Source organism: Xenopus tropicalis, chromosome 5 (assembly GCF_000004195.4).
Source record: "Xenopus tropicalis strain Nigerian chromosome 5, UCB_Xtro_10.0, whole genome shotgun sequence".
In the NCBI taxonomy this organism is placed as follows: Eukaryota; Metazoa; Chordata; class Amphibia; order Anura; family Pipidae; genus Xenopus; species Xenopus tropicalis.
The window spans coordinates 95515948-95540712 of record NC_030681.2 but is presented as its reverse complement, the minus strand read 5'-3'; the positions used below and the strand labels follow the sequence as shown (position 1 = coordinate 95540712).

The 24765-nt window shown below is 36.0% G+C and overlaps 1 protein-coding gene across 29 annotated transcripts in view; it reads right to left on the bottom strand.

Annotated features, from left to right (window-relative positions):
• The window catches only part of dst (dystonin), a 281394-nt gene that overhangs the window by 127395 nt on the left and 129234 nt on the right, over positions 1 to 24765 (bottom strand). For 26 of the 29 annotated variants that reach the window (XM_031903049.1, XM_031903050.1, XM_031903043.1 and 23 more), the window contains 17 exons: positions 16915 to 17027; positions 16718 to 16824; positions 14110 to 14229; positions 13074 to 13169; positions 12864 to 12991; positions 10624 to 10717; positions 10191 to 10345; positions 9423 to 9885; positions 8927 to 9055; positions 5095 to 5172; positions 4841 to 5002; positions 4653 to 4757; positions 3235 to 3330; positions 2980 to 3105; positions 1998 to 2150; positions 1110 to 1264; positions 449 to 575 (listed from right to left, as the gene is read on the bottom strand). In XM_031903049.1, the coding sequence (XP_031758909.1) occupies positions 449 to 575; positions 1110 to 1264; positions 1998 to 2150; positions 2980 to 3105; positions 3235 to 3330; positions 4653 to 4757; positions 4841 to 5002; positions 5095 to 5172; positions 8927 to 9055; positions 9423 to 9885; positions 10191 to 10345; positions 10624 to 10717; positions 12864 to 12991; positions 13074 to 13169; positions 14110 to 14229; positions 16718 to 16824; positions 16915 to 17027 (2407 nt within the window). Of the gene's footprint in view, positions 1 to 448; positions 576 to 1109; positions 1265 to 1997; positions 2151 to 2979; positions 3106 to 3234; positions 3331 to 4652; positions 4758 to 4840; positions 5003 to 5094; positions 5173 to 8926; positions 9056 to 9422; positions 9886 to 10190; positions 10346 to 10623; positions 10718 to 10972; positions 11245 to 12863; positions 12992 to 13073; positions 13170 to 14109; positions 14230 to 16717; positions 16825 to 16914; positions 17028 to 24765 lie in introns of those variants that run through there. The other 3 variants (XM_031903067.1, XM_031903056.1, XM_031903065.1) reach the window with 3 other exon arrangements.

Below are 24765 nucleotides of genomic sequence, written 5' to 3'. Positions count from 1 at the left end.
TCAATCAGCAGTTCACCAGAAATTTTCAGTTAATATAATGCTATATTTCTAAAGCAGATACCAAAGAGGAGTGTGGTTCGTTAAAGGCTTTCAGCATGTTATGCAAAAACGCTGATTAGTATATCTTGCAGTAACAATAAAACAGCCTAGAAGCACATCATGGGTAACAAGAGCAACTACACAGTAAAGCAAAGCTGCTCATGTTATGGGTAATTAAAAAAAGAGAAAATAAGTACAGTACAGCCATGCATTAAAAGCTATATGCCCTGAGAGAATCACAATACACAATAGGATGTGTGTAGAAGAAAAACTATCCACTACATTCAAAAGCAGATGTTAGTACACATGTTTGTGCATAGAGGAAAAACATATCATATCTCATTATATGTACATCAATCTTCAGTAATTTAGAGGCATTATAATAGATGGAGAATCTCACTGCACATACTGTGGAGACTTTGCTGGCCCGGATGCCTTCAATCTCATTCATTAGGTAGTGCCAGGACACAGTGCTTTTCATGTTTATATGAGATTCGTGCCAGAGAGTCAGGACGCTCTGATACATTTGCTCAATCCTGAAAAAAAAACCAATGTATTTTGTTAAAAAAGAACTCCTCAGACTAACAAATTGTTTTATCAACTATCTCTATCTAATCTTCTTGTCTTCAGGTTCATTATGTGACATCTTTGACAGACCATCATATAAACCCTAATTTAAACTGAAAAGATTGCTGAGTCTCTAAACTGACCAGTCTGATCACAAAGAAATCACTCATACTGGAACTTAATAAATCACGATACACTTATAAAAAGTTATAATTTAAAACATTTTGTTTGAAAGTTAGACACATTGGGGCAAACTGACACATTCTTGTTTCTGAAACTTGCCAATTCATTAAAACTCAGGAAAATGTTAATAATGGGGAAAATATCACACTGCTGGGAATGTCTCTGCATTACCCAGTTCAATATTATCAATCTGCCTCTGTGAGTGCTTTTTCTTCAAAGTGTGAAATTTAGAGCTCACTACTTTCTGTAAAGAGCTATATTTCACACTTTTATAAGCCTGTAAGGGTACAGATTTAACAATACTACTAGCTAACATATACCTGTTTGCAGAATCCACCGCCTCTTTATTTGGGGGTGGCACTGTGAAGCACACAGAAGGCACCATGGCTTCATTACCAGTAGGGCTGATCACTTTCCATTTAGCACGGTGTGAGTTGCTTGCTAATATACATTCGTCATCTTTGTAAATAGTGATCTAAGCAAGATGAGAGAAAAAAAGAAGAAGAAAGAATGAATCATTTTGAAAAAACATTATAACTTGATTCCAGGAGCTGTTTAATCACACCAACTACTTTCCTGTGACTACAATAACCTATGTCCTCTGTATTATTAAAATAATCAGTAACAAACTCACTGTATTATGCTATCTATACATGTACAGATCTGATCACTGTAACCTGCAAAACATTTAGCTTAAGAAACCTATCATTTAATGATCCATTAAAGTGGGGCAAAACTGAAAGCTAAGCATTTAAAACTGCATATATTGCCACCATTGCACCCTCTAATAAATGAACACTGATAAAAAAGGATATACAGATAGAGTAAAGCTGGCCATACACGTGGCGATCTGACGATGTTTCGTGCGACCATCGGTCTCAGAAAACATTGTCAGATCCGTCACACACCATTCAGGGTTGAATCGGCAGGTAAGGAGGTAGAAACAATAGGATTTCTACCTCCTTCTGCCGATTCAGCGCTGAAGGGAGATTTTGGTCAGGCACCTTCTATGGCGCATGATCAAAATTTTCAAACTGGTCCGATCGGCGAGTCGGCCGATATCAGCAGCTTCCTGCGATATCGGTCGACTCGCCGACATACCATACACGCACCGAATATCGTACGAAACGAGGTTTCGTACGATATTATCGGTGCGTGTATGGCCTCCTTTAGGAATTGGTGCCAAAAATCATGTTGAAGGCTCTGACCTCAATTTGTTTGTAATCACAGATAGCTCGGATTGGAATGGATGCTTTGAGTGGGTTGTCTGGATTCCGGGGTTTCAGCTGAATAATTGCCTTTGCTTTTCCAACAAGACTGCCAACTGTGCTCTTGTACTGTAAAAGTTGTTCCTTTTCCTCCTGAATAATCAAGAATAGAATGAGTTAATTCAAGGATTTAGGGCAAGGGTACACTGGGTGGATTGTCATCCTGAGGATAAGGGCCTGGGTGCAGGCACATGCAGCCGATATCCACCAACACATGCCAAGTCTTGCATTTCTTAGCGGATATTGGCTGCGTGTGCCTGCACCTCAGCAGATTCAATGATTCCAGGTGCAGGAATAACTAAAAGTATTTTTAAGCATAGGGGTAAGCCTGTGCTTATCTGTAGGCTGACAATCTTCCCCCTGTCCCTTAAAGGACAAGTCAACCCATAACATAATTTTTTGCCTAATAAAAGAAAACAACATTTTAAGTAACTTTGCAATATACATTTGTTACACATTTGTAATGGTTTTTGAGTTATTTGTATATATATATATATATATATATATATATATTCTCTGCCCTGGTGGCTCAGACTGTTGAAACAATGTAACACAAGGCAGCAAAATGATAGACCTGACTTGCTGGAGGAGACTGACCTTTGCAACATTGTTTAAAAAGGAACAACCAGGAGTTCAGCAAATACTGCTTTCAATAGCAATTACATTTACAAATAACTTTTAATGCACGGAAAATTAATAAAAAATTCATACTGGAAAGTTGCTTACAATTATCTTTTCTTTATTAAGCAAAAACTTATTTTTGGGATTGACATGTCCTTTAAAGTATCCCGCATTCTCAATGCCTGCAAAATTTAGCAGACAATTTCTAAACAAATATATAGTAAGAAATTATAATGACCTGAAGCTGATATAAAAAACACTTTAGCTGAAATATGACACATATGAACAAGACTTATATTACCATTGATTCCTGGAGCAGATCTTCAAGTTTATGCAGACTGGTCGATTTATCACAGCTGTATTTTCTTAGTATTGCATCCTTTAAACTCTTCAGATATTCAGCTGCATCTTTGGCATCATTAAAATACTATAAAATAATTATTAGAATTAGCGTAGATCAATTATCATTGAAGAGAAATACTGTAATAATGATCAGTAAAATTAGCATCTTTATGACTTGAATGAAATTAATTTTTTGTGTAATATATACACATACCTCAAAGTAGGCAGAGTTCTGCCGTATGTGCTGTTCAACACAGTGACAAAGCTGCAGGATCCAATTCCATTGAGTTTGCATAGCAGCTCTATAAGCCTTAGGTTAGGAAAATGGGAAAATGGTTATAAAATGAAGGGAAAAAACAAAAATCCTATTATATTTATGCACTGTGCAACTACATTTAAAGATGCAAGGAGACTGCAGGCATCTAGGTCAAGTAGTGTAGATGTGTCCTAATGTTACTCTGTTCTGCAGTGCATTGCATCTCCCAGTGTAGAGCAGTGTAAAGTCTACTATCCTTACCCTAGTCTCATACACAGGATAACAGTCTAAGTAAGGACAGTGAGCAGCATAAGAGAAGGCATTAGGTAATGCTGAATACAACATAAGACCAGTAGGTCATGATTATCATAGTACATCAATGTATCACAAATCTTAAGTCTGTGCAAAAGGATATGGTGCCAAGATATTTATTTATTGAACAAATAAACAATTAGATTCATAGAGGGGTTATATTTAAGTGCAAGCACCTTAAGCTAAAGTTGTATTACTAGCTGTTGATACATGTACATTTTCTTAAAACCTTTAGTTTGTCAATTTAGAAAAACTGAAATTTGCTTGACTCTTTGTGAGCTCAACATTGTGGGCAATATTATGCTTTTGTGTGCAAAGTAGTGCCATTGACATGTAAAGAATAAACAGTATCCCAATGTAACAAATGGCACTAGTCTAATATACAGACACCTAAACAATAGATTCACATGTAGCAAGCAAAAAATGGCTCAACTGACCAAAGGTGAACAGGTGAATCTATTATTATGCAGCTTTTTGAAATGCAAAAACAGCTAAAATGTAGGTGCCCACAGATATGGCTTGATTAGTTATATACATATCATAATAATAATACATGCCTTTCAAATTGAATTATTTTACCAAATCATTATGCCATTAGTCATGCCTTTAAATCTCCCTGTGAATAAGATGACAATTTTAATTTAAATTAAATTAATTAATTTATTTTTTTTTAATTTCAAAGTGTACACACTATTCAAACAAATGTATCACTGGCCAATCGCAGGTTATCACATAAACAAAAACAAATAGTGCAGTTATAAAGCCCTTATGGTTAGGGCCACTTGCCATGGATTTGCTTAATTAGTAGCTCTATAAATATGATAACAATCTATATTTCACAGATGTAAAATGAAATAAATTATCTGTTGTTTCTGACATTCAAAAGGAATTTATATTGAATAAATTGCAAGGTTAAATAATACCCAAAAACAAGTTCATGGTACCCAAGAATGGCCATGCCCACAATATGTCAATTGCAAGCTAAAAGATTGCAGGTGGATGTTAACTGATAACCAATGCACATCAGGGGTAAAATCAAGTGTTAAAAGATCCCAAATAATTACTTCAATTGTTGATCTTGCAGGATGGTTTTGAAGAAGCATCTGCTCTGCGATGTCCTGTACAGATTTGATGATCTCCTCTTTGTGGTCGAGTTCTCTCATTAAATCCTTCACATACAGAGATGACAATTATTATGTGCAGTAATGTATTTTTTTTTAACTATTCAGAATCCCTAAGACAAAGACCCTACCCCATGATAGTCCCTTTTGGCAGGTATATTCTGATTTCTTTCGCTCCAGTCATAAGCTACTTCCTCCTCTTCCTTCTCATTAAGCCAAATGAGCTCCCTTGTGGCTCGGGATACAAAACTGTGCAGTGTGTCTAAATGCTTTTGTCGGTTTCTTGATGAATTCTTTAAGCAGATAAAGAAAACAGAATAAAATTAAAGCCATTTATAAAGCCAGTTGTTTAGTTTAAATAGTAGATTTAAGTCAGAGTTCTTACCAAAAGTTTGGAGTACTGACTCTCAAGCTTGTATAAAGATTCATCATAATTTGCCTTAAAAATTCCTGTTATTTGAGGCTGTATAAATAAAAAAAAACAAATGTAATGATATGGAATATATTCATATTATATGTTATTAAGTTACACAGTTTAATGTGAGAATAGAATTTAAAACTACTTTAATAATAGGAGGCAGTATTAAGAATAGTCTGCTTTTACACCCCCCACCCCCTACCCAATCCCTCTCCCCACCCTTTCCTCTCCCCCTCAAGGAACAATACGCAAAAAACAAACTTGATCAACAATAATGCTTTTTATTGTCATAATTGTCTACAACTGGAATTGTCATTGTACATGTCATGTATTTTACTATCTCTAATAAAAAAGTTAAAATTAAAAAAAAAAAAAAAAAAGAATAGTCTGCTTTTATAGCAATTTGACACAGTTTATATATATATATATATATATATATATACACACATCATAAACGGAACTTACGGCATAAAGTCCATAGAAATATGCTTTATTGAGATTCCAGATCCACGCGTTTCGATCCACAGGGGATTGTCGTCAGGACGATTCCCTGTGGATCGAAACGCGTAGATCTGGAATCTCAATAAAGCACATTTCTATAGACTTTATGCCGTGAGTGCCGTTTATGATGTGAATATGAGGTTTGATGTGCACCCGGCCTTTGATCATAATTATTGGTGCGTGCCGATGTCTGGATTTTATATATATATACAGGTATAGGATCCCTTATCCGGAAACCCGTTATCCACAAAGCTCCAAATTACGGAACACCTGTCTCCCATAGACTCCATTTTAATCAAATAATTCAGAATTTTAAAACTGATTTCCTTTTTCTCTGTAATAATAAAACAGTACCTTGTACTTGATCCCAACTAAGATGTAATTAATCCTTATTGGATGCAAGACAATGCTACTTGGTATAATTAATGTTTTATTTATTTTTTAGTAGACTTAAGGTATGAAGATCCAAATTACATAAAGACCCCTTATCCGGAATACCCTTGGTCCCAAGCATTCTGGATAACGGGTCCTATACCTGTATATATATATATATATATATATATACATACATACATACATACAGGTATGGGATCCCTTATCCAGAAACTCGTTATCCAGAAAGCTCTCCCATTGACTCCATTTTACTCAAATAATTCAGAATTTTAAAACTGATTTCCTTTTTCTCTGTAGTAATAAAACAGTACCTTGTAATTGATCCCAACAAAGATATAAATAATCATTATTGGATGCAAAACAATCCTGTTGGGTTTAATTCATGTTTTATTGATTTTTTAGTAGACTTAAGGTATGGAGATCCAAATTACGGAAAGACCCCTTATCCGGAATACCCTTGGTCCCGAGCATTCTGGATAAGGGGTCCTAAACCTGTATATATAAAATAAGTTCAAGAATGGACAGTACACACTATAAAGTGCAAAACATATATTAAAAGATCAAATTCATACTGTAATGCAGTTCTATTGCAGGGTGCTGTACTATTACATAAAACAAGTGTTTATATATATATATATATATATATATATATATATATATATATAGCAATACACTGACATAGATAAAAAAAAGGGGTAATTTAGCGAGACTTCAGAAAGAGTTCATTTAGAGAGCAGAGAGCACCACTATCTGTGTTTTGCAACTTGCACCAGATAAAAAATCAGCTCTATCCTTAGGGCTCTGGCACACGGGGAGATTAGTCGCCCATGACAAATCTCCCTGTTCGCGGGCGACTAATCTCCCCGGATTGCCATCCCACCGGCAATGCCTCGCGAGGCAACTTCGGCGATTTGCCATCCCACTGGCGACTTACATTTTTGCCGGTGGGATGGCAATCCAGGGAGATTAGTCGCCCGCGAACAGGGAGATTTGTCGCGGGCGACTAATCTCCCCATGTGCCAGAGCCCTTAACAACTGCCCTAGGGCAGGCGGTAAGTACAGAGCCCCAATGACTCCTACATCCACTGATGCTCCCTACTTGTGCTTCTGAATAAAGAGTAAATTAAGGGACAGAACAACTACCTCCCCCCTTCCCTTACCTGAACCTTATGAATATAGCACTACAGAATTGTGGAATTGGAATATCTCCTAACAGGAGTGCAAAAATCCAAATTCTCAAGTATAGATGGATGCTGAGATGTTGGTACAGAGCTAAATATTAAAGGAAAAGTAACACTAAAAATTTTTAAGTAAAAAATCTATTCTAACCTGCTCCAATAATCGCCCTATCCTGCACACCATTTATTATTTTGAATGCTTTATTAGAAAATATCTGCTAAAACTTGGCTTCCGGTCATTTGAAATAAGGCAATATGGCGATGCAGGAATCCATTATGGGCCAATCAACTGATCGATCCTAGCCTGACTCCTTCGTATACAGAAGAAAGGCTAGGATTGATCAATCGATTGGTGCATAGTGGATTCTGCCTTGCATCGCTGTATCGCCAGCAGAGAAGATGGGGAGCTACTTGGGGCAACTTTGGAGGCACAGATCTTAAAGAGGACCTGTCACCCAGACATAAAAAGCTGTATAATAAAAGTCCTTTTGAAATTAAACATGAAACCCAAATTATTTTTTATATTAACACATCCAAACCCATTATAAAGGCATTTAAAAATCCCAGCTGTCAATCATATATTGCTTGCCCCGCCTCTATGCCTTAGGCTTATAGGCGGGGCAGACAATAACTTTAGCTTTCCGTTCAGCACTACCTAGATGTCACTGCACATCTCACATTCCCCCTCTCCTCACCATCTAATTGTGTAGCCAGTGTATGCCATTCTGGCACATAAACAAGATTTTGTGGTAATACAAAGCTTGCCTTATTAACAGTGTCCACAAAATGGCGCCAGCATGTTTGCTGTGACTGTGTAATTCCAAGACGGAAGGAAACAAGATTTATATTATTTATTTTGCTTAACTAACCCTATTTCTTAGGGTGACAGGGATAACAGCTTTCAGTAAAAGAAAATAAAAAGTGTCATATTAACAGAAGTAATTGATGCTCTAGATGACAGAAAATGCCTGTTTATAAAAATGTTCTGTACGCAAATCTAATATATGCCCAGGGCAATATATTCCTGAAGCATAATTATATTTTATAATGCACTAATGTTAAGTGTTCATAAATTCCAAGCAAGTAGAGACATAACACATTACTTAAAGCTAAAATCTAGCTGGGAAACATTAGAACATCATAGTCTCAGAAATGTGCTCAGCCATCAGTATATTGTTCAAAAAAATTGCCTTCCCCATATGACCAGAGCATCATGCAAAGGTAACTAGTGGCAAGGTAGATGATTCAATGCCAACAACCCTTACATATATACTTGTATAGACAAACACAGATATAATCTGAGTGTGAGACAAAAGTGAACGGGCAGGAATGGCAGACCTTATGCTGATAATGCTGGAATATAAATGAAACATATACCAGTTCCCTCAATACTAATTTCCTGGCTCACTGGTGCAGACACTGGAAATTTTTTGCTTGACTCCAGGTGAAAAAGTATTTTGCCAATTCACTCCAGTATTGTTGGTGGTAAACTGCTTCATAAGTTTCTCCACCAATAGTCTAATCAGAGTCTAAGATGATAAGAATCCTAAAGCATTTTTCAAAAGCATACTTTCAAAGGGGGTTGGTTGTGAAATCTTTCATCATTATAAGGATACAATAGTGGGGTCAGTTTATAACAATAAAAATACTTGGTAAATACACAATAGAGAAAAAAGCAATATATAAAGAAAAATTATTTATGATAGTTATCACTGTTTATATTATACCTCACTCATTTTTGCTTCCTTAAGACTGGACTCAAATTCCTCAACAGCGCGATCGAAATTTTTGTGGTTTTCTAAATGTCCTTCAATGCTGGACAGGTCTGAACCCCATTCAGCCCGATCAAGCTGCACCTGTCAGAGAACAGCAACATGCTCAGAATATATTGTCCCACCATACAAGAAAAGGTGCATATAACTCACTGGTACAACAAAAGAAAATGACACACAGGTTTCTAAAGGTTCAACAAAAAAAGAAAAAAAACATTTTGGTAGAGATAATGTTTTGTTGTACAGGTACCTAATCTCTGTCTGCTAGATCATACAGATACAGCAAACTTTATCTAGATATTAGGCAAAAATGGTTTACTTTAACATATCATTTCCATCACTTTTCCACTGAAATTAGTACTGTGGCTCTATCTGCATAAGTCCATGCTACTGAACATAATTATAAAAATTACCTTCTAACACTGAAAAAAACAATAGCCAATGAGTTTACCTGCATTTCTTCGATCCATGACAAAAGATCTTGAACAAATTTTGAGTTTACTTCTTCTTCAGGTAAATTTTGATCAGCAAGAGATGACTTCTGTAAGGGTTTCTTGATCTGCATGAGTTTTAGCGACTGTAATGCATTTGTGTTCATTCCTGTTGCATAGTTCTGGATCAATCCCGAGTTATAGTTGGGTGAAAATGGTGGAGTCATAGCAGCAGTTAAGTGAGAATTAAAGCCTTGGGACAGACCCGGTGTGAGACTTGTTGGTGTCATGGAAGGGGTCATACTGTGTGAAAGAGTTGAGTTCATAACAGGGTTTAAATTCTGTGAAAATCCTGAGCTGAGGCTTTGTGATATTCCTGATATCATAAGTTTTGTCTGATCATTTGTAAACATACGTCCTTTGCTGTATAGTGAAGTGAATTCATTTCTTAAGGCCAGTAACTCATCTCGCAATGAGGCAACCCTGTACATAAATCATAACGGTATAATATCAGAGTACTGCTCACAATACATTTAATACTAGTCAAATACATTAAATATAACAAATGATTTTATCAACATTCAAAATTTTTTTAACAGTTTATTTAAACAAGACACTATGGGAAATTACATTCTAGAATTCTGGAGCTTTCTAGATAACAGGTTTACAGATAATGGTTCCCATACCTGTACTGTAAACATGAAATTAATTCAAGATTTCAAATTCCTTGTAGTGAAGTGGTATGTACAAAAACATTGTACTGCATCTATCTACTAGGAAGGTGTTACCTCTGCACCAACTGATCAGCTTGGTAATATTTCCCATCCACAAGACTCTGGACATCGACAAGCTGCTGTCGCAGAAGGTTCTCGCATTCAATCAAGTACCCGGTAATCTCAGCTTCATTCTGTAACTGGATCCCAGATTCCATCCGTTTGGCATCCTTAAAATACATTTGTATTTGTTACTTCTCTGCCCTCTACATCTATAACTAAATTTGAAGTGAGCTTTAACAAAAAAAGTTTTTTGCACTGATAAGTATGAGCTTTAAGAAAACAAGGACTATTACATTACAGGTTTAGGGAAGATTATTAGTATGAACATATCTATACCTAGTTCTTTTCAGTTACAAAAATGTGAATTTACAGAGTAAAAAATATGAGATAATTAGGTTGTCTAAGCAGAAATTGTAAATCATTTTGCTAGAAGTGGAAAACGTACAGCCTGGAGAGCACTGCGAGCCAGGATTAGTTTGTCTTCACATCCCAAGCTATCCCTCTGAACTCGGGTTGCTAACTGCTGCAGCATTTCAAGCCTAAAAAAAAAAAAGGAAAAACTCAAAGTTTTGATACTGCAAATTTCAGATATCCAAAGTACCATATAATGTACTTAAATCGCATGTTACCAAGTGACAAAGTCATATAGACAACAGAAAAAATCTAATGACCCATTATTGACAGAGTACAGAATGTCCTCATTTCAGAAAAAAAAAACCTACAAAACTGGAAATTTTTACCAAGATGCCAGAAAAATCTAAAAAAGAAATGTAGTCCTAAAGCATGAGACCTACCTTGGTCTCCCAGACTGTTCGCTGCCAAAACTTATATAAGAATTAATCATTGTTGGACCACTCTTAAGAGACACAAAGTTCTCATTGGAGTCAAAGCTGTTGCGGTTGCTGCTGGTGAGTAAGGAATCGCTACTATAGTAGCCATAACAGGTGCTGTTCATTTTTATAGCAGTGACCTTTATTCACCCATACAAGTGACAGTATGATAAAAGATAAAAAAAAAAAAAAATTGAATGTACAGCTTCCAGGAACGAAAGAATATCCCTACTGGCTAAGAGTACGGCTAGCGTCCTTTCTTAAATAGGCTCCAACATGTATATTCAAAACCTAGCAAATGATATATTCAGTTTGCTCTTCAAAGGATTTTGCCTGGAGCCTTATATACCAGTTCAAGTTTGCCTCCCCTCTCCTGCTTTAATACAGTACATGTTTAAACTTATCAGCTTCATTTGGGCGTCTGTGGGAAATGATTATGCCAAATATTTCAATTATTCCCAATTAGTCTGTTCCAAAACAGGCTGCTCTTACATCCAACTTGTTTACACACTGAATTTAGTAACCCAAAGGTTTTTTTTTCTTAAACAAACTACTCAGTAAATATTTGCAAGTAAACCAGCAGCTGACAGCTTTATGAAAACATAAATATCTCAAAGTTCATTGGATTTACCAGGTTTACATTATATATAAAGAACTAACTAACTGTATAATCCTATAGAGTTAATTTTAAACGTTTTATTGAGCACATTATTCATTCCCTGAATGAGGGGAAACATTATTTTAAAGAAACAAAAAAAAACAAAATAATGGTCCAATTTGTGACTCTCATAAACAGCTATGTCGTGCCTTATGGCTGAGATTCCAGCTATCTTTATAAAATTTGTTAGCATTGGCCAGAGATCTTATTTGACATTCATTGCTTATATGATTGCAGTAATTTATGTACAGACAATAAAACAAATAATTATCAGTCACTTGGGCTCATTTATAAACACTAGGCAAATTTGTACCTGACAGCTAACCAATCAATGACTAGATTTTCCCCTCCAGCTGCAGATAGAACAATGAAAGCAAAATTGTGATTGGTTGCCTTGGGGTACTGCCCAAATGCAAATTTGCCCAGTTATGAGAAATGAGCCCTAAATTATCAGCCATTTAAAATAAGTCATTGTATGAACAAGCAATAGGGCAATTTATAGATATAACATAACGTGGTCATAAATTAGCTAAGTGGTTTTATCGAGCCAACTCGTCATTGGGTCAAACAGTTTGATACTGTCTAGTTTGGCCATTCAGGGCCCTAATGAATGAATCTAAACAAAAATGAGTTGCATCCCCTCACACTTTTTATATCTGACAATGTGTTACTCAGACACCATCAAGAAGTATTAGCAGATTAAGTTTTAGTCTCCCACACCAAATAGAATTCTATATCACAGGAAGGACTTTACAGATCAACTTGAAATTGTCAAGTTCAGTTACACTGCCTATGACAGAATACTATATTATTAATGGAATATCTGTGTAATCATGGCTAAATGGTGTTCCAAAGGGTCAAAAATTTTGGCACATTGCCTTTTTTGGTAACCTGTGTGCGGTTCTCAGGTGGGCCCCAGGTATACTAGTCTGACAATGAACAACAGATCTGACAAGATCATGTAAATCTTTATAAGCACATGTAGCAGCAAGTCTTGAGTAATCACCTGCTTCACAGTTAAACAAACTTTTTGATACTTACTCTGACAATCATATATTTACTGTGATATTTACTGTAAGTAGCTAGTTTCTGCAACTAGTGGAGCCTCCTTCTTCATAGGAAATGTAAAGCCAATGTCAATGTCCAAACATCTAAAGATTTTATACGGTGCTACAGGGTACTACAGAATTTTCATACCTTTCGATTTCAGGTCTTATTGCCTTTTCTCTTTCAAACATGGCAATAATTAGCTTTCCCCATTCTTTTTCTATATCATTCGGATGATATCCCTGGACCAGCTTGATGCGCCCAAACTGAATCCATGGCTAGAATAAAATAACAAAATTATATGCAAAGTGTTCTTGTACTGCAAGGATACTTCCTTTATTGAACCAATGAGATACTTGCCTCAAGAAAAGTGTAAAGGTGCTTTATTTTAGACTTTTCAGTCTCCCGGGGTGGAATTTCTTTTTCTTTAAACTGTAAATATTGTTGATAAAGTGCCTACAAACACATAAATTTTTTATATCAAAGATCACATATATTAGTTTAAAAAACCTTGAATATGAAGTATGTATGTAATATCTTGCCTGGAGTTGAACCAGTGACCTGCAGGTTGCTGTGCAAGGTCTTTTACCACTGTTCTATATGAGCAGAAAGCTAAAGTCCTGGTTCCCTGCTATGCTACCCTTGTATATTCATGTAGACATGGTTGATTCCACCTGTTGTTAATGTTATTGCCTGTTATAGGTCTTTCTAGCAAAGCTCCTGGGTGTGCTGCTGTTTTGTGTATTTGGTTCTGACCCTTGCTTGTATCCTTACTTGAGTGAACTCCGGCTGGACTCACCCCTTTGCCTGTTTGACTACTCTTCTGGATCCTGATTCTGTACTGCGCTACTGTTCTGGTTTTGACCTGGCCTGACTGACTGTGATTCTACTAAGCTCCTTCAGTCCCCTTCCTACAATCTGGTTCCCTTGCTTACTCAAAACCATTGCCTTGGTTCTCTAACTTTAAGACCTGGCGGCACCGAGTAGCGGAGGACTCCACTCGCAGCCAAAGGTGGGTGTTATAGGCAGAAGTGTAAACTGAGAGTGGTACCTTGGCAATTGTTCTGGGTTTTGGGTTACCGATCGTGACAATGTAAGTCTTAATAAACCATATGTAAGGTATAAAATGGTCTTGTTCACTTCACCAATTCTTCTTTCTCCGTACATTTTTGCCTCTACTATAGACTTACACTATTACATAAATATTTGAAATCAATACAAACCTGAGCTAAATAATTTCAACAATATTAAAGGTCTACTGCATTTAGGATTCAGTTTGGGATTTATCCTAGAACTTTTTGTGGTGTTCAGGACCATAAATGTCATTGCCTATCATTAACATTGAAAATAAACAATAGTTTTGAGTGTTGGCTGATATTTAACCAGGGAAACATACCTTGAGTTCTACAACAGTATTCGGGAACGTCCTTTCAGACATTAACACAACATGGTGCCTGATCCACTGGATGAGGTAGTTCACCATATTCTGGTATTCTATCCACTTCACTTCAACATCCTATAGAACCATATAACTTTTCATTTGTTTGGTAATGTTTACAGTCATGATATGCATAATCAAAATTCAGAATATATGTAAATATTTAACTTAAGTATAAGTGTTAAAAAAACTCCCTTTAGTCAATGATGGTTAAAACTGTCTCAGTCTGTAAAACATATTTATCAATATGTGAGATTAGAGCTTGCCACAGAAACATTCACCCACTTTCTATTCATTGCTATAAGACTTTTAGAAGTGTATTTATCAAATGATGAACGCTAACTTTCACCCACTGATGAATGTTCATCTTAAAGTTCCATAAGAATAAATAGAAAGTAAGTGAATTTTTCTGTGGTGAACTCTTATCTCGAATTATATTAAATATGCCTCTATGTCTTAATGCTGCTAAAGTGCTTCTAAGTGAACTCCACAAACACTATTCCATTTTTGAAAGTGCTTTGTTTACAGATATTCCATTCAAGTCCCAATTGCTATTTTATTGCAGTGTAGAAAAATATTTCTTCTCCGGAAAAAGTGACTTGAAGTGACAGGTATTAACGCTATCTTATAACTATGACAAACTTAAAACAGACTCTGAAAAGTAATACTTAAGAACTACATGTGATAAAACAACATATTGGCAAATGTTAAGGACTTTCCAAACTTTTTCATCCAACTGTATCTGATGCAGAAACCGATCATTTCAAGTGATAGATTCCTGCTGTGGAGATAATGAATGCACTGTAGCAGGAAAATATTTGTTATATTATAGTCACCCACTTTTATGGTGTCTGTAGTCACATTTGCTACCAAGTAAAGGCTCCTGTGGTCAGGAATAACCGGTGCTTTTCTGCAGGTGAGCAACTGAATGCAATAGTAGCTGGAGAACTCTTCATGATTAAGCCAGTATTTACTCTCTATGGGCAAGTGCAGACGGGCATTGTTTTGATACACAGCAATGCCAAACATCTTAGTTTACACATTCACACACAGGACAGATCATGAACACTCCTTATTAACTATTTTTTGCATTCATAAAGCTGTTAAAGAAAACTATATCCCCAGAAATGTAGGTCTCTATAACAATACATTGCAAAAAACAGCTTATTTGTAAAACCCTGCTTCATCTAAATAAACCATTTTCATAAAAAATGACTTTTAGACTTCAGTAGCATGTGCCATTGGGTTATACTAAATTAAAAAACTGGACTTTAAAAATTAAATTTACACACAAACCAAGGGCACACATACATGTTAGGTCACATCAGCCAGTTAATGGACACAGTTCTGCCTTTTGCTCCCACACTTCTTTCTTTTACAGTTAAAGCTGCATAATTTCATGTCAGGTGATGTCTGAGGACGCACACTGACCATCACAAAATGGTGGCTCAAGGGAAAGTATGTAAAAGAGCAATACTTACTCATATATATTACAGATTGGTAAGATTCTTTAATAGGCCACTTAATATGATATAAACTAACTGGTGGTTAAGTATTCATTCTAGGGCTATAGTTTTCCTTTAAAGGGTTTGTTATTGGAGAAAAAGAGCAGTGAGCATAATTAATAAAACTCACGGGAATGCAGTTTTACTCATATTTTAACCTTAAAATACGCCTCATCTGTACATTCCCTACATCTATGTGTATCAAAGAGTAATAATCCCCTGATTCCAACCTCCTTTGTTGGCTATATCAAGTCATATTTAGAAAAGCTGAAATAAGAAAAATAATCTGTTTCAACGCCCTCTTAAGGTGGCCACACACAGGCCGATAAAAGTTGCTAATTGTCAGAGTCAGCAGCTTCCTCGACCATGTATGGGGCCCTCAGACAGGCATACCTGATATCTGGCTGAAAATCAGGCAGATGTCAATCAGCAGGTTTAAAATTCCTGTCTGAACGAGGAGCACATCAGGACATTGATGTGGTCCTCGTCTGAACAGCCTATATATATATATATATATATATATATATATATATATATATATATTAACATCCTGTTAATGTGATCCGATCATTTGGCCCTTAGTATATGCCCACCTCGATGCAATTAATGTAAACTATTTAAGGATTAATGTACATTGTCATACAGTATCAGGATTATAACCAACCTATAAGAAACAAGTTATTTATTGATAAATGGTTGTATTCAGGGTCAATATGCCCCAATTGTATCCACAGAATAAAGTAGCATTTACCATCTTAGATCTGACAATTTCTGGTGAAAAACTCAAATTAAAATAATTCTTTCATAAATAGCCTCATAAAACACATTGCAAATTTGCAACAAAAGTGTTTTGCAGTTAATGGGGAATTTAACTAGGAATATTATTTTTTTCAATTTAACTGAGAAAATTAAACCTTAAAAAAACAATGAAAATGCACAGTTGCTTGTGACCCTCCAGCAGAAGTTACAAAATCACTCAGTGGCTGAAAGGGGTTGCTGGGATTTGTTCACAACATCTACAGGTTCGATCCAAAAGCTAAAATGCCTTTTATATTACTTACATTTGCACTGATTCCCTCCCCTCCATCTGGTGTTTTCGGGAATGCATCATACATAGATGCCACATATGTTATTACAGACTTTTCATCAGGGGATGAGACATCAACATCTAAAGCAAAACAAATACACATTTAGTTGTTATACTATGATGATTATTATAGTTAATTTTATTCTAAATACTTATATCTTGTTATTTTACCTTCAGGATCAAGAAGTCTAGTAACGCCCAGTTTTTCAGCTACGTAAAAAGCATTTTCTAAATTTGTAATGTTGCTTTGAACAGCAACGGTATCCAAGTCAATCAGGTCCGGCCTAGAAAAAAAAACACAACATATGTGTATTGAACTCTTGTATTTGCTGTCCATTCTTATAAGCCAAAGTAAGGAGGCAATTGTGATATTCAAAGTGTATTTATCAGCGGGTGAAAGGTAGAGTTCACCATTTCATAAATACGTTTCTAAAAATCTCCTAGCAATAAGAAAGTGGGTGTGTTTTTTGTGGTGAGCTCTAATCCCACATTTTGCTAAATCTACCCCTAAGAAAAGTAAGGGGCTGATTTATGAAAATGTTAGAGCTTAATACATAAAGACTCACCCACTTTCTATTCATTCCTATGGGATTTTTAGAATTGTATTTATCAAATGGTGAACTCCGACTTTCACCCATTGATTAAATATGGTTCTAGAAAGTGGATGAAATTTATTTGTTAAGTTCTAATGTCACATGTTTATAAAACTGCACCTAAGCCTCAAGCCCTTAACCAAGAAAAAAAAGCTTTCTTATGCTTAGCAAACACAAACCAAACCAGCTATTGAAGATTTTACATTTTTATGAATTCTGCACGAATATTAGCCTTTAAGGTTGCAATCGATTCCCAAGATGACTTCCCAAGATGTCAGAATAATGTTTCTTTAAAGGGAGTGTTGGAAAAGTATAGATAAACATATTATTACTAAGCTGCCCATAGCACATGGATTTTATATGTATACCCCATTTATACCTAAAATATAACTCACTGGTAGGGTTATCACCATGTCTTTAAGATTAACCACGGATAATATTCCCATACAACAGTGACCAGATCAGATTCCCAAATATTTACTAATCAGCACTGTGAATACAATAACCAATACACTCTACAAAACTATACTAGCAGCTAGGAAGGTTTTACATAAACAAAAGTTTAAACTAGATAGCTGTGTCTTTTCTGTGTCTATACTGTAAAATCTAATATAACTAGGGTGGATAATTAGACTTCTTCAGTTTTGCAGGGGACAATGAGGACATCCCAGCAATTATGACGCTGCAACAGGATTACGGGGCTTAAAACAATTAACTGTTACTTATACAGAGCTTATATAGGCATCATTTTAAATAACCTTATCCGTCGCTGCCCTAGTGAGCATTCAGGCTAGTGTCCCTCTGACAATCACACAAACTGTAGGATCCATTTCATCAAAAGCCAAGTAATCTAGTAGTATCTTTATATGTATTTCATTTCTTGCATGTCCTATACTAAAGATGAAATATGGCCACCTTACTTGCAGTGTTAAAACAGCAAGCATCTGTTGTCTATGACAAAACAGTATATAATTGGGTTATTTGGGCCCATGTTTTAATTACTAATCCTGATTTTTTGTTTTGCAAAACTTTGGTTTGTAACTCCTAAAATAATAAAAGACAGTTACAAATAATCTATACCACCTACATATTACTTAATTTAAGGAGCATAAGGGAGGTTCCAGCCCTAGCTGCAAGGCAGATGTGTTTTATTTACTGAGGTTGTGATAGAATAAATTGTAATTCATACATGCTCATACTACACCCAAACTGCTCAATAAAGAAATTAATTGTCTTCCAGCATTATTAATATATTGGGCCCGCTGCCACTGGGTAAAATGTACCTTAAGGCAAAGCAAGAGAACAATTGTTTGAGCTATTTACTCATTATATACACACTTTCTTTGTTAGGGTTCTCCACCCAGAATTTCACAGTACACACCAAAGCATGTTTATATAATATAAATATATTTGAAGATCTTTGTACTTTATCTATATATTTTCCAAAAATATAAAGGCTCATGGACATCCACAAGTGCAGTCCCACAATTTCCCTGTAGCTAAAAAAATAAAAAATTAAAGATGGCAGTGGGCATGGCTGCAACATCCCTTAAGTGGTGCTCCTCATAGTGTGTAGAGTGTAACTATAGTGTGTAGAGTATAACTTTATCACACTTGCCATGAAAATCCAAATTAAATAGGTGCCGAGATCCTTGATTCAATGCCCAAATATAGGACTTTTTTCTACATACTCCTGGGTGCACTACAAATTGCCTTATTGGACTGTCATTCTGGTTTTGACCCTTTTGTCTGATCCTGACTCCGCTGATTGCCGCCTGTACTAACCTGTGCCTGGGAAATGACCAGAGACTCTCGTTAACCCTTCTGATACCACAGCCTTCTGACTATTTGCTTCCTGACTGAACTCAGGCTTTCTCCTTGGTCCCAACTCCAATCCCAGAAGGAACCAAGCAGGCCCTGACACCTGCAGACATACTAATGGACCAAAATCAAGCAAAGAGATGATACATTGACCCCAACTACAATTAAATTAAACATTAAGGCACACTGATTATTACATTAATGTTTTTCAAAGTTGCACAAAGTTTAAAGCCGGAGGAAATTTCTGTGATTTCGGAAAATGAAATGCATATGCCTTCCCATTGGCAATTCAATTTATTGCCCGTGGGAAGGCATTTCTGAGAGATTCTGAAAGATTCACTCACAGTAGCCAAGATTTAACCGTGGGCTACTAGTTTCCCATGGGCCATGGCCCTACAACTATCCTTTATTTGCAAAGTTCACTTACCCTACTAAACAAATAAATATTAGATTTACTAGATAATACTTAAGGGCACATTCATTAAAGTACGACGTCTGATTACAAAAAAATTGTATTTTTTTTTACAAGGAACAGATCCAATTTTTTTTTTTTGCTTTGAAAATAGCTGAAAAATAATAAATAAGCATTATACATTGTAAGTTATAACTTGCCTTCATCTTCTTTACTGAATGTAAATAGAGATGGAATTTGCAAATAAATAAAATAAGTTAAGCAGTTTCAGCCTGTTGAGTAGATAATCTTGAGTCATGAGACTTTCTGTACCTTATAAAGCAAGCTAATACAGTCTCTAACCATGTAAGGTTTATAACACATGGGAAATAATAACAAAAAGCATGGCTTGCTTTAGGCTAGATTAATTTAGTATTTTAATATTCTCTACAATGACAGATTTGGGCATGATTTCAAACTTCCATGCTATTTCAAAAATGAGGGTTAAGAAAGAGCAAATCTGAATTCCAGGACCAAATCTGAGTTCTATCCCAAGCAACAATCGAATGAGATACAGTATCTTAGCATATTTGGTTCTTGATACTTGTTCTTTACCATACTTGACTGAGCTTTGAGTGCTTTAGAAGAGTCTTAGTCAATAGGTAAAATATAATTCTGAACAATTAAGCACTAGATAAATCATGTACATTTTTACTATACAGTATTTAAGGGGGAATAACAAACTGTAGTAGCAAAAAGTATTTTTTTTACTTGTAAAGTAACTTATAGCAACCAATTAGTAGGTAGCATTTACTGGTTCACAGTTAGCAGCTATGCTCTTTAACACCAATAATTTTGTATGTATCTTCCTGTAAAGCAAAATATTGCCAAAAAGCAGCAAAATAGCCAGCACGGGCAATGTGATTTTTAGCTGAATTTATTTTTATAATGTAACTGAGAAAAAGAGAATTTACTTTGAATAAGTGTCATAGCATGTAGTCTTCATGTATGGGTTAAAAGGAATAAGTAGAATTCCAGCTATTATGTAATGATTAAGCAAGGGCCAAAATCTACTTTACAAATAAGGAAATACATTGCCTATATTTGTTCATGAAATATGAATATGAATTTGGAAACAAGAGACTACAACTCTGTTTGATTCTGAATAGATGTTAGATCTGGGAGGGTAGACTCTACTCAGCCAAACCCTGGAGGAACACAAAAAACTACAACTATGCTTTCAATCCTGAAACAAACTGACATTTTTAATGACCCCGGGGCATAAACCGATACTGATAGATTTGTAAAAGGGCTGGAGTGCTTTTCATTTCCAGTGCTTATATATATAATACTGTTTACAACATTAATAAGTTAATGCTTGCATATAATTTTCTAGTAACCAAACACATGTGCCAATGCAAATCACAGAAAGCTTACTGACAGGGACATTACTTTGTAAACAATCACCCCGCCGTTAGGTGATCTGACAAGGAATGATTCTTTACAATTTACATACAGTTCGGTAGTAGGAAGCATACCCTGTAACAACTCTGAAACCACTGATCCTATTTAGCCTAGTGTCCCCTTCTTCAGCAGATGGTTTAGTCTTGATTACAGAACAGCAGATTAACACATTTGTCCTCAAGAAAATGTGGCCTCTAAGTGTTCAACAAGACCTAGAGCACATTTATCAAAGTACGACAGGTACGAAATCCAAAAAAATCAACCTTGGTCATACTGTGCGTATTTTCTGCGACTTTTTCGTACTTAGCGCAACTTTTTCGTACATTTGCGTGACTTTTTCATACTTTGCGACAAAGTTTATGCGACAAAATCGTATTGTCGCGCAGAGTACCAAAGTTTCGGATTCATTCAAGCTTCGGTATCGTGACTTTCCTTGGCACAGGTTGGAGCTACAGAGTGCCATTGAGTTCTATGGGAGGCTTCCAAAATTTTGTGACATTCAGATGGCCAATACGATATTATCGTGATTATTCCGATATTTTTGTAAGCATTTTCGTGATATTTGCGATCATTATAAATTATCGTATCTAATTCGTATTTTTCCCATTTCGGGATTCAAACTCGTACTTTGATGAATATGCCCCCTAAAGTATGTGGAGCAAAGTGGACATTATATATTTTAAATTTTTAACATTTTAAAACCTTCAAATCAAATTTCATTGGACAATTGTTTGTGAAGACTGCACGCAGCATTCTCCCAGTGACACTTGCTCATCACTGCAAAAACAAGTTTACTAGTTTGTCTGTTGATGCCTATTGAATGAATCAGGTCAGATTGGCAAATCAGACTATATGTGGGTGGTTACAATCTTTAAGAACACTGGCTTTAATTAAAAGACTTAAAATCATACTGAAATTGTAATTTTAGAAAAGCCATTTTGTTCTCCTAAGAAATATATGTCACTCTCTCAGTTGATCTTGGTCTCCTGACCTGTGTATGCTAAACCATGTATCTGACCTAAGAATGCCTACTTTAGCATTTTGATACAAAATGAGTTATTTAATAAAAGGCACTAAGTTTGGCCTGTATCCTATAGCAACCAATCAATAGGAAGCCGTTGCCTTTTTAAAGGTTACCTTTTTAAAAGCAAACATCTTATTGGTTGTTATAGGTTATAAAGTATATAGCATGTCATATCACATACAAGTGACAATAATTACCTTCTTAAGCACAGTCAGATGTGACCCCAATTGTTATTTAGCTTTATTTGTTTGTATTGTGCTGTTTACTATACCTGAGTAAAGAGCCCTAGAAGCTTCCTGCTGCAACTTTACAGGCTGGCAGCTCAGATTACACATTCCTAATGTGAGTTTTATTAATTCTTAAGGGAGGGGGGAGCAGGAGAAGGGAGAGAGGAGAGAGCTGTGCAGACTCTGGCCTGGGAATGAAGGATCTTTTTAACAGAGGAAGTTGGATACCAAAGAACATGTTTACAAAAATGGAGACAAGAAATCATGTGTTTCTTTTGATAGAGGACTCAGTGCAGCTTTTCTGTGAGTGCTTATGGCTGTATTTACATAGACCTTTCTGATAAAGCTTACTTAGTTTTTACTTTTCCTTCTCCTTTAAGTGCTACACAAAATAATACACAAATGCTATACAAAAGGACAGAGGGGGACAACTGTAACAAGCCATTTCACACAGACTTTTTAAAAAAATTTCTGGACAGTTTCTGGCTATGTAGACCGCTTTGATATGTATCAAATTGTCATTGACAAGCTGTTTTCATTCTGAATGGCTTTCCAATGGAGCCATTTTTTTGGCTAAGAATAACAATTGGAGGAGGGGTAGTTCCTCTGCAATGCCCAGTAAGCTTAGTATTGGCATAGTCATGTGCGGAAGTCCCAGATGTGAGTGTAGGAAGTTTCATATATTTGTCCAAAATGCTTGGATGCAGGTGTACTGCCAAAAGATACGGAAGAAGGCATAGGAAGAGAGCATCCTCTAAAACAGTTGTCTACGGTGTTTGAATGAATTGTGGACAATCTTTATAGTGTGCAGTACATGCAGCTGAAGAATTTTATTTGTGTAAGTCTGTCTTTAGCAGCTATGGAGGTTTCCTTTATTTGGCTGAGAATTTCACTCCATATATCCTGGTCAAGATCCAAGTGCATTTTTATTTACTGGTCTGGTCTGAAAAAGACAGGGTTAAAGTAAACCCACCAAAGAACATGATTTTACAAATTTAAACAACAACCAATATAACTTATAGAAGGCTAGCAATCACTTCTACTACAGGTATGGGATCCCTTATCCGGAAACCTGTTATCCAGAAAGGTCCGAATTACGAAAAGGCCATCTCCCATAGACTCCATTATAAGCAAATAATTCTAATTTTTAAAAATGATTTCCTTTTTCTCTGTAATAATAAAACAGAACCTTGTACTTGATCCCAAAGAATCCTTATTGAAGACAAAACAATTCTATTGGGTTTTATTCAATCCAAATTACGGAAAGATCCCTTATCCGGAAAACCCCAGGTCCCGAGCATTCTTGATAACAGATTCCATACCTGTACCACCAACAGAAATGCCAACATGCATTCTACCAGCTGCTATAAGCAGCTATAAAAAAATAAATATAATAGCAGGGTTGCTGTCAAACCACCACAATCTAATTATGCATTTGCTGTATTCTCCTAACTTCGTAACAGCGTAACCATATCTTCTTCTCCAACCTTCTTACAGTATATACATTTGTACCATAGAAATTCCACCAAAAGCAACCCTTTGCATTTATGCTTCTGCTATGTTATGGAGTCACCCTGCCAAACAGTACCCCACCATTACAGATATGGAGGGAGCACACTGTAAGTGCTTCCAAAGGTTTTTATGATTTCATGAACAGCAGTCTGAAAATCAGCATGAGAAAATCAATCATGCGAATGAGGCCCAAGACAGGGGCAATTTAGAAATGGTTTACATATGTTGAATTTGCTGCTTGGCAACTAGGGAAAATGATACTCTGTGAAACATGATATACAGTTGTTCAGAAATAGCCTCAAATATATTTTTTCTAATGAATTTGATATACAGCACCAGAACCAAAGAGGATTGCATTCTAAAAAACAAAGGAAACTAATATTATTATTGGAACAATGTAAGTACATAGTTAAAAGCAGTATTTGAAGATATTCTGACTGCAGCTCTCAGCTCTCTCTTACAAAGTAGATCACAAGGTTTGTAGAAGGGATGCACTAAATCCACTATTTTAGGATCCGGCGGATCCCCAAATCCTTTGCAAAAACATTCAAGCAAATACCAAACCAAATCTAAATATGCAATTTGCAAATATGCAAATTAGGACAAGGAAGGGTTAAAGAGAACCATGTGTGTAAGGGATGCAAAATTAGCCTTGACACTGAACCTTTTGCACCTGTATCCATGACAGGAGCACTTTGCACCATGTGGTAGATAAAAAAAATTCAGGACAAGGTCCATACAGAGGCACAAGGGAGCACTGTACCTCGTTGATAGTACAGGGCTTCATTGCTTGGGTCTCCCTGCCCTCCACAGCTTGAATGCTCAACTGAGGGAGGGAGGGGGGGTGCTATTATTGATTCAGTGGATGCCCATGTGCTGTCTACCTCCTGCTTCTCCTTTATACAGTATTGCTGAACCCAGGCAACAGAGCATACAGAATGGATTGCAACTCCTTCTGCTCCATTCTGTGACTGCAAGAGTTGCTTCTCC